This window comes from Lygodium microphyllum, chromosome 6 (assembly GCF_053477565.2).
Source record: "Lygodium microphyllum isolate KBCC chromosome 6, Lygodium_microphyllum_v1.1.10, whole genome shotgun sequence".
Lineage (NCBI taxonomy): Eukaryota > Viridiplantae > Streptophyta > Polypodiopsida > Schizaeales > Lygodiaceae > Lygodium > Lygodium microphyllum.
In genome coordinates, this window is record NC_141140.1 from 133,906,995 (window position 1) to 133,918,226 (window position 11,232).

The 11,232-nt window shown below is 37.9% G+C and overlaps 1 protein-coding gene across 1 annotated transcript; it reads left to right on the forward strand.

Annotated features, from left to right (window-relative positions):
* Positions 1-5,718: 5,718 nt before the first annotated feature.
* Positions 5,719-9,072, forward strand: LOC148035160 (uncharacterized). The gene is made up of 6 exons (XM_087680129.1): positions 5,719-6,521; positions 6,704-6,774; positions 6,867-6,953; positions 7,097-7,510; positions 7,895-8,126; positions 8,242-9,072. Exons 1-6 carry the CDS (start codon positions 6,492-6,494, stop codon positions 8,311-8,313), a joined length of 906 nt encoding a protein of 301 aa, XP_087536255.1. The 5' UTR covers positions 5,719-6,491; the 3' UTR covers positions 8,314-9,072.
* Positions 9,073-11,232: the final 2,160 nt, after the last annotated feature.

Consider the following 11,232-nt stretch of genomic DNA (forward strand, 5'->3'; position numbering starts at 1 on the left):
TTTTTTTAATCCTTATTATTATTATTATTATTCTCTCTCTCTCTCGAAGTGCATAAAAAACTATGTTTTAAAAAATTAAATTAGAAAATCTTTTAAAATATTTAATTAAAAGAGAAGTTTAAATTAAAAAGTTTAATCTAACACACACACACACACACACACACACAGAAAACCTAGGCCCTACACATGAGAGAGAGAGAGAGGGGGGGGAGGGGGGAGGAATCTAATTAAAAAAGGGAGGGGGAAAATAAAGAGAGAGATTATAAGTGAGAGAGAGGGGGGGTTTTAATTTTAAAAAGGGAGGTGAGAGGGGGGAAGAAAGGGGCTTTTAATGAAAAAAGGGAGGGAGAAGAGAAAATGAGATATTACAAGTGAGAAAGAGGGGAGGGGAGGGGGTTTTGATTGAAAAAGGGAGGTTTGGAAAAGGGGGTATGTTTGGGAAGCCCTTTGGGGGTTCGAGGCTTTTCGACAACGAAATATAATTGTAAGATATGGGAGCTCCATTTTGCATGATGCATGGTGTTGGTATGTTGTGCTTGAGAATGTCCTTTGGAAGTTAGGAAAGAAAAAGCCCTCTTATGGGATTGTAAGTAAGCTTTTGGCTATGGACTCCTAGAATATACAATTCCTAATCTTTTGGTGGTGTACATGTATTCTTGCCCTTAATATACTTACACATTGCATTAGAAAAGAACTCTTTCTAGGGATGCCAAAAATATCGATTCTCAAGCTTGCTCCAAAAAGGTGGTGGTTCCTAGAAAGAAGGGATCAATGTGCATTAAAAGGAATCCATGTCATTTATGGATACATCCCTGTAGGCTTTGGTGGTTGCAGACTAGCTTGTGAAGCACTATCTAGGGTAAAGGGGCCAATAGATTGTCATCTAACAATTCTCCATTATAAATTTTTTTTTCCAAGCGAGTTGAATAAATGTTTTTTAATGGTCAAACTATTTATATTATATAGAGCTCAAAGAAAAAATATTAGGACATTTTGATATTTTTATCAAGTAGCCTTAGTTACAATTGAAAGGTTCATAAAAGAGGGACAGTGAGGGGCCAATAGAGTGACACTAGAGGATGCATTGCTTTAGGGTTTTATACAATCTAAAATATAAAAGATTTTACATGGCCCAATTGTTTGACTTAAGTCAAGCTCATTTGTAATTTTAAAAAATTCATATTATATTGTTAAGTGGCTAAAAAAGCCACAACTTTCTTGTAAAATTGTCACTCAATTGGGGTGGGGTGTGTTTTCCTTTTAGAGGGCACTACTTTATTGGCCCCTTTACCCTAGTTGGAGAAAACAAGTCTCTTTACAAGGAATACTTTTTCAAGAGTATTTTTAGCCCAAAAGGGACCAATAACATCATATAATTAATTCTTCTATACTCAAAATTGGTTTGCAACCTCCTTGAGCTATTAGCTAGAGTGGAATGGAAACAGTAATGCTAAGATTTGGTTCACACCTTTGCTTGGAGCAAGACTTTGGTTGGAACAATTCATGCAAAAGAATATAAGACCATCATAGCCTCACAAGTTTACTTTCAAAATTTTTAACTTATTGAAGAGATAAAGGACACATGATAAAATCTCGTTTAGAATAGAAAATGATCCAAAGAAATGGAATCGTTTAAGATTTTCAATCATTTTGGTTACATTAGCTACATCTAGGCCTTATCAAGTTAGAGCAATAAATGCCATAAATTCTCTAAGCCAAATTTTTAACACATAAAATCTCTAAGCATTATGCAAAAATAACTTTGCCTTTATACTTAGATAAATGTTTATTCACGATGCCATACTTAATGGTACAAAGAATAGATTTGAGATTTTTATGTAAGATAATTGTGGCATAAAATTACACATAATGTTTATGTGTGTGTATGCACACATGTAATGAATGCATGTGCTTGTGTGATTTTATCATAGGTCCGCCCATGACATTTGATAGCTACAACTTTTCTATGTAGAGGTTGGGTGTTGAACTAACAATGCAATTCAATAAAGACATGATGCTTGTAGTTTGAAGAAAAAGCTTGATTGATCACCTCAACATCATTAAGGGTTTAATCCTTCCCATCCTTGTGTACAATTATAATTATGTTGTACAAGTAGCTAGCATAGTTGGGAAGGCATGTTTGTGCATTTCATGAGCTCGAAGGTCAAAGCCCTTCTTCTTGAGCTTTGAAACATGTTATTCCTTGTGATATCAAAACCCTAGGAGTGAACCTATCTTGTAAAATAATTCTGAAATACATAAAGGCTTTCTATTAGAAAAGATGATTTGTAACAAGACTAACATGGTTCCACACCAAAATTCACATCACGAGAGGATTTAGTGCTACAAGAATTCTCCATAGGTTAGAACAAAATTGAAGAAAATTGAGAGAACCACTAATTGCAAGAAAGTAAAGTTGAGAGAGAAAATTGCACAAGAGACCAATTGGGTACAATTTGTCCCTAGCATGGGTGAGGACATTGCCCATGCATGCATTTATTGGATTTTATTATCTTAGTGCTCAAAATATAAAGGATATCCCAAAATAGGGCTATACATTTCTCTTCCTTGCACCACATTCTTTTCTCAAAAGTAGACTATCTTTCCTAAACATAAGATCTAAAAACATTAGTCCTAATCTATTCAAGATATACATCAATAAAATAAAAAAATAATTCATCGCTACTCAAGTTACCAATAAATAAATATCCCTTTCAAGTTACCAATAAATAAATATCCCTTGTGCACCATAAGTGCTCTTAGAAGAATGACATATTCACTCAATAATCTATTGAACCAAGCACAAATCACATAAGTCCTCTCTGCCATTTAACTATCGAGCATGAGCAATCAGTATTGGCAATTAGATGATGTTAAAAATCTACAAAATTAAATTAAAACATCATCTTATTTTCCTAAAATTCTTATTGTAATTTTGATAGCATTTAGCTTTATGCCTCTCCTTCTATAACCTATCAATCTTTAGAAGCAAGTGAGCTAGCCTAAAAACAACCACATTTAAGAGGAAAGCTTTAGAACAATCAACTTGCACTCAATATCATATGGGAAATGTGAACTTTGTGAAAAAACAATGCTTGATGACATGTATGCACTTTTCCATCATGATCATACTGTGCATAATATGTGAAGGATATCAACACTGTTCAATAACTTAAAATGATGTTTTAAAATGAGAAGACTACAAGGGGGAGGAACCTTTGTAAAAAGGCCAAGTTCTTGAGTCCTTCACATGAGAAAGTCAACTTACTTTCTCACTTATTCTATCCCATTTGAAAATGGTTAAGGATGATAATCTTGAGAATACTTTCTCTCAACATGAAAGTATTGAGAGTATTTATTTTATTTTTTCCCAAAAAAATTATTCAATCATTAATTAGCATGTCAATGGCCCAACTTTCTCTATCTCTTCTTTTAAAATAAGAAATCATCTTCCAATATTTTTTCCATCGTCATTTGTATGTCCTTACACACAAATATTCATTTGTTCACACTTTTACGAACCATTTTTAATAGGACGGACTCCCTCATTGCTCTCTTATATGGGCATAATAATTTGGTGCTTTTAAATGTAAATGTTTTAGTTTGTCTTCTTGTTTGTATAAACATGCTTTTACATTATGTAAATCATTTAAGGTCAGATGTTGCATCTTGTCTTCTTGTTCTAACCCTTGTTCATGCAATGGTTTTTATTTAACTTCCCTTTTTCACCTTTACCTCTTATCTCCACATTTTGTTAGATCTTGTTCCCCTCTCTTCATATTAGTAGGACAATAGCCATTCATTGGCTCTTGTTTAGAGGTGGCTTGATTGCTGTATAGAGATCTCAAATATTAAAGTCACCCACCACAAGAGGTGAACCAAAATCACTAATGATATGCAACTTGATTTGCAACTAATTGTAATAGACATAGCCATTGATACATATTGCAAAGATTGATAATTTTGTATTTCTCTCTTGAGAAAACTCTAGTCAATTTGTGGATTTCTTTTTGCGTACATCCATGCATGTGCACACATGCACACATGCACACACAACACACACAACAAACGTCTTCATAAATACCTACTATGTACATGTGTTTAAACACATGTGTGTGCATGTGTGCACTCAACAAAAACACCAAACGTAATATAGTCCATGAAGTTGGCCCTCTTATTTGGCCCCTCAAGCTAGCCTAGCTTGCTTCCACTCTTTATCTTTGCCAAAAGTATTATTAAAGTAAAGACAAGAAGAAAGTATATTTTTGGCATATGCCGAGTCGAACCTACATGGCCTTGCTAGCTTCCTAGGATGCAATTGCCAAGCCGAACCTATATAAGTTTAGCTTGACAATGTTTTGAGAATGTCTCCATTTTCTTTTGTATTACAACACACATGTACACACATCCCCATCCACCCCCCCACATGTGTGTGTATACATACACTCACCCACCCACCCACCCACCCACCCACACCCCCGCACACATACACGCATGTGTTCCCCCCCCCGCCCCCCTCTTGATCCAAAATAAAGTTTATGATTATAGCGAGGCATACCTTCATTGGTTTCAATCAGATCTACTATGAATTACTCTTATCTTTCATGCAAACCTTCAACATGGTTGAGTTTCCCCTTAACATCCAAAGAAGGGATGGGATCTTAGTTGGTTGCGGTCTACTTCTAAATATGTATTCACACACATAAAACACAATCATGCACATATATACATACATCCTTAGAGGAATCCTATGATTTGAGAATGTTGTGGTCCCAATGCATGCTTAGGGACTTTTCACACTCTACCAATTTACCATAGTTTTCAATAGCATGGCCTTCTATCTTTAAACGGCATTTAGGAAAGTTCCATGATGTCTTGCAAATGCAAAGGGTTGGCACCACCTTAATGTTGTGTACTGGCCTGCAGTAGACCCAGAACTAGAGAGCTGGGTTTCAATGCGAGACTTGATCACAATTAGATGTTGTTTAGTTGGCCTTTGATACACTAAGGGTTTGTTTCGATTTGGTCTCGAGGCTCACGGAGAGTGTGAGCAACACCTATGGCACTTGTGAGCCATTAGGGGTCTTAGCAATCTAGTAGTCTACACACAGAACAGAAGGGTGTAAGGAAGTAAGTACATGATGCCACGTCCAAGGCTTGTTTTATTGGGGGTTTGGGCGGCCAGAAATAGCCTTATGACATATGTATGTATAATGTATTTTACAAACCCATATTATCTGGGCGCCTTTTCGCTTTCCAACGATAAATATAAAGAGTGATGGCGGCAGTCAGAAAAGCATTCTGCGAGCTGATAAAAAGAGCGAAAATGGCCCATATTTTTTTTCTTCCTTTGAATCTTATTATATTTGCTCAGGAGAAAGCAGCGGTTCAAAATGTAATTTCGGTCTTTCAAATCTAATTTTCCTTTTTTCTTTTATGGGGTTTTTTTTTTTTTTTTTTTTTTTTTGCCTGTGAGCGAACTGGGTGCCTTTGTGTGATAATTTATTACTATTATTATCATCATCAATGTTACTGTTTGGTGGACCAGTGGAATTGACAAGCTTCTGCTTTTGCCAAAGAATTGGGTATGTTCAATGGTGATTGATATGTGTTGGGTCAGGGTGTCACAGGAATTTAAAATGTTCTCTCTCTCTCTCTCTCTCTCTCTCTCTCTCTCCACACATACACTGTACACACACACACACACATACAACCCTTTTCTTCACACAGGAATTAATTTCTCACAGCAAACAATTCATCCCCTAGTACAGGGTAATGAATGGTTTACTTCCAGCAAACTTAGTTCTTGCAGGAAAATGGTTTGTCAACATGGGTTCCAACTTCCCAATTCTGCACAGACACAGAGAGAGAGAGAGAGAGAGAGAGAGAGAGAGAGAGAGAGAGAGAGGATGCCAATTCTGAATCCTCCTCCTTTTGAAGATGGATATATCTTATCTATTTTATTAGCTTGATAGCTTCTGATATCCATATAAGTATATGCCTGATAACAACTTAGATATAGAGTTGCTCACTGATAATAGTAATAATAATAATAATAAAACTTTTCTCTCTTTCAAATCATAAGACAAAATCATTCTTTCTTGCAAGTTCATCCTCATCTTTATGTATATATATGTTGTAGTATGCAATATGGGTATATGTTGTTAATGATAATTAACAAGAATTCTAGTTCTAATAGTCTAAGACTAATATACTAATATTTTTGTTCATGTTTATGTGTTGTGTTTCTTTCTTTCTTGCAATTTCATCTTCTCGTGTTCCATTTCTACCACCATCCTCTCTCTCTCTCTCTCTCTCTCTTTTTATTATATTGACGCTTTTGGGTCCAGCATGCAGGCTGCCTTCTAGATCACAAGGTGTTTGTATAACAATCTCTCTCTCTCTCAAACACACACAGACACAGACACACACACACACACACACATATTAAAGAAACATGTCAACTTTGGACTGCTGAGCTTCTGACCACCATGGCAGCCGCAACAACAGCATCAGACATGGTTTGCCACTCTCTCTTACTCTGTTCCTCACTCCCTCCTTTCCATAATCATTCATTGTGCTGCTTTGTTTTTGTTGTCTATGTTTGCAATGGTTGTCTTGATCTTTAGAGCCTCTTTGTACCGTGAAATTTGGGGCAATATTTGATTTATCCCTTTTTTCTCCTTCCTGTTTGATCATGCAGGCCGCAGGGCCGCACAGAACCGCCATCCCCAGCAGCGAGAAATTCATTGATTGGCAGCAACAACTGTGCAGGTTCTTGAATGCCAAAATCACATTCTTTAACTCCCTGGATGCAAAAGGGGAATCTTGGTTTATCCCTTTGTGTCATTTTTCTTTATTTGCAGTGCAAGAGCAGTGTTCGATGGAGCACACAAGAGGCGAGATGGAATTGAACAGACAGCAACCAGGATAAAAAAGAGTCAAAGGCACAGGTGAAAAATGGATCGATCTTATATGTTTCTGACCAATTCACTAGAGACAGAGTTGTATGTTAAACAATGGTAGTTGTATGTGTTTACAAGCTTTCCAACAATGATTGAATCAGGCAAAGTGAACAATGGGTGTGTTTTCATAGGCTTTCCAGCAGCGATGAATCAGGAAAACTATCAGGTGGTGTGGTTGAGGACAGAAGGGTTGCGGAGGCACCATCATGCGCAGGATTCACAGGGCAAAAGATTGCAGATGACTCAATACTTGGACCCAAGAAGCAAGAATGCCAATCGCCGCAATCAAAAAAGCAACACAAAGAGCTTTCTTCCGAGGTGAAGAAGGTCAAGCTTGCAAAAGGAAAGGCCTCTGCTGCTGAGCAAAAGCATGATGCAGGCAGCCGACTTCGAAAATGCAGTAAAGATGACCAGCTTGTGGTCAGGAGGCAGGCTCCCCATGCTGAGACATCTCCTGATGCTGCTCAACAACTGACTTTACCCCCAAAGCGGAGGAGACGGTTGACACAAACATCTGTCAATCATGAGCTGGAATCTGTGAAGAGGTACAGTCTTCATGCACAAGGCCATTCACTACAACATGGCCAGACATAATTCATTGTTACAGTTTTCACAAACTAGATGTGAATACAAGATACATACGCATTTTTACAGGCACTGTATACCCCACTCTTTGTGTTTCCATATGGAGCTTAAAACAGTGTGATTTTGCATGTTAGTATGGGCAGCACATAGGTCTGCGCACTGCAGAGTTATTGGTGGTGCACCTCTTTCAAATTCTCACAAGCATGCAGATTCCAAAACTATAATCTCACATGTTAGTTCAGGTAACAGAGTCCTGTCTAGGTCCGCACATTTCATGCATATGTACATTTCACATATTCAACAGAGGTGTGTGTCACTCCAATATCTTAATTTTGATTGTTCAGGACTGCTGATAGTGAAAGTGCTGCTGCTCTAGATGCTCCAAATGTCACAGGCACAAAGAGAACTAGGGGAGCCACAAGGAAGCTCGCTACAGAAGAACCCCCTCCTCCTGCACCTTTGAAGTTACCCAAACTTCATCTTGTGCTTACGCGCAAAGAAATTTTGGAGGACCTGGTCAAGATAACAGGTCAGCGATATTCAGGAAAGCCAAAGAAATCGAGGCTTAATCAACTGGTAGGTGTGACTTTTGAAAATATATGCATTGTGCTCAACAAATTGGTGCACTTCAGCTCACTTTCAGCGTGTATGCGCATTACTGACAATGGGAGAACCAAACGTATACATGCAGGGACTTGGATTATGCACATCTTTAACATGCCCATCAAGAATACGCTACCTTACTGATCCTCCAAACAAGTAGAACTGGCCTTGGTCACTGTTGTGAAATTTAACAGTGACATGCTGTCATGGCATTACATTCACAAAGCATTTTGAATGCTGATTCTAGCCAGACGTTTCACCTTATTTGATCACAATGCTATGGCTGATCCAGCAACTTTTTGCTGGATTTCTACCTGTGCCCATCATTTGCCTCCCTTTACATTTGCATGCATGAGATGTGCCTGGATGGCTAAGCATATTTGACAGAGGATGCCCATCTGAAGGAAGTTTCCTTGAAACATCAACATTCACTTCTGTTCAGCAGGTGTATTTATATGCATTGGGCACTTTCTTTCTGCTCTCAGGAACAGATGCTAAGCCATCTTGGGGTTGTGGGGTACTGGTGCAAGCCGAGACATGCACCTTGGGAAGTCTTTGAAGGTACATGCTTGGATGGTTGGCTTCCTTTTGTTACACATCATCACCAATGGTTCCATGCTAGAAAAGTTTCCCTGTCTACAGAAGTTTTCAAGTGGTTGAGAACCCCAAGGTACCTGAAGAACTGAGCTGTCCCTTCTTTGACACATTAAACATGGCTTATTGGTAGTATCTGCGGGTGAGTATCAGCCACTATTTGGAAAATCATGCTTTTGGTGTAATTGTACAACTGTATGCACTAGGTTTTCTCTGGGCAAAAGCTTTGTTGCTCTACTTTATGGGTATACTGTAATCTTACTCTTGTGCATGGAAAGAAAGTGGGCTTTCCAATGGATGGCCGGAAAGAGGAACTTATGCACAAGTTTCTGGAGCAAATGGTTTTTTAGCTCTCTGACACCTGCATGAGTGACATTGCATGTGATACTGCAATTTTTACATTAAAACATAGAGTGTCTATTGCATGTGCAGGCCCTCTTTTTGTTTTTTTTGCTAGACTGCTAAAGGGTGAGTTGCAGGCATGCTAACTCTAGAAGAAGATGCAAGCATACAGACGTCAAGAAAGCTCAGAAAGATACTCTGTTTTTCTCTGCCTTTTGCATACTGTTTTAAAGCATGAGCAGTTGGACATAAAAATAGTGATTCGTTTTGGTTCATTGTACTCTTCCTGTTGGGGTGAACGTAGTCTTACATGCCTTAGAACCTACAGGTAAGATGGAACAGAGTTTCGACCGAATTCTTCTCTCTGTGGTTGATCATCTAGCATGCGCAGGTTCCATTGCAGGTGTGCATTTCATGCACATGCATGCACATGCACATGCAAGTCTAGTATCTGTGGTGATGGCACACTGTTGCTGGCAACAACTGGCAGCTTTCATGGTACCTTCTCAACATGTGTAGAGTGGTGGTTTTGCACAGTTTTTCCCCCTTTCTGAATCTGTTCTCTTAATGACAGAGTGACCTAAGGGGCACATCTCATTATATACCAGTTCGAAGCAGCTTAATCATGTGGTTCTTATACTTCATGCCTTTGTTAAGGTAGTTAATGCTTTTGCATTTTTGTGAGTCTTAACTATTGACAGTAAGCACCTATTCTGCTCTCCAACCCACCCCAACACCAAATCCTACTGAAAAACCCTTGCGCATTCGATCTTGTTTGTCATTGTCAGGATTTTGTTGCGTTAAGAATGCTGCTGATATGAGTGTTTGTTTTGCTAATTTGGTGGGTATGCCATGACTTTCAAGCTTTCTGACTCTAGTTTGTTTGACTAGTAATTTGAAGTGTCAAGTGCCTTGGCTTTTCACTAGCTATAATAAGCATGCTTACCAACTATCATTATGCCTCTCTGTCTCTGTCTCTGTCACTCTCCTCTCCCCCCCCCCCCCCCCCCCCCCCACTCTTATGACTAGATTTTTCAACCTTGTGGACTAAAAACCTTGAAGTATGTGTTTAGACCATGGAGATTGTTTAGCCTTTTTATGTCCATGTTTCCTCAAAAGTTGAAAGGTCCAAATATGTTTCCACTTCAATCTTGAACTACACTAGAGCGAAGCCTTATGACAATTGAAAGTTGAGATTTATTTTTAGTCTAGATTGTGATCCTTGTATCCCTTGAATACTTGTTTCAATTCATGTTTGAGCAAGTTGTTTGACCAATATTGTCTTGAAAGCTTGATGCATTTTTTCATGAAAGTGTGGTTGTTTTGCGAACAACTCATAAGGTTTTTAATACGACTTGCAAGGTGAAAGCCTTGGCTTACTAATAGGGTCTAGTAACTCTATAAAAGAAATCATAGGTCAAGGTCAAATGCTATTATATGAAGGGAACTCTAGTAGCAATTGTTATTGTATGGAGGGATAAGTAGTGACTATGCAATTTGCCAACTTCGTCATCATCTCCAATTTGCATGTTATGGTGTATGTGTGCATGGAAGCAACATTGTGAGATTTTTATTAATGATTATTATATTGTATGTATTTGGATATGAAAACCATCGATGTTTCATTTATTTATTTTTGCAGTGAACAATGTTGTCCATGTTTCCATGAGGAAGACCAAGCGTTGAATATAGAGTATTAAGTGTGTGATGCACATGTAGGAGTCATTAGTCAATATTGAGAAAAAGAAAATATAATTACCAAATGTTTAGAAATTAATGGATGTTTTGTTTGAACATCTTATAAGTATTGTTGCCCATTTGTCCTTTAGGAATGATACGACACATGGAGCAAGCATTGAATATAGGGTAAGGTCATTGGAAAATGCTTTTGCAATCTTGAAAAATGAAGTAGTCTAAAGAGGTAAGGTCTTAAATTGTTAGAGAAACTCTAGATGTTGAGTAAAGTTTCAAACCATTAGGTTTACAAAAATGTATCCATTGGTACTCACCCTTCATATATTCACCAATAGAGATCTTAAGGTAAGAAAAACCTTGTGTATAGTAGTTATGAATCTAGGTGTATGTTGGAGGATACAAGCTTTGGAAAGTAGATCAACTCAAAATATAACCAAGTTTTTAAGCA

Bases quoted from the DNA above. Each gene is read 5' to 3' on its own strand.
- LOC148035160 (XM_087680129.1), top strand. From the start codon at position 6,492: ATGGCAGCCGCAACAACAGCATCAGACATG. The intron at 6,775-6,866 runs GTTCTTGAATGC...CTTTATTTGCAG, and splicing joins TGGCAGCAACAACTGTGCAG to TGCAAGAGCAGTGTTCGATG. The intron at 8,127-8,241 runs GTAGGTGTGACT...GTATACATGCAG, and splicing joins AATCGAGGCTTAATCAACTG to GGACTTGGATTATGCACATC.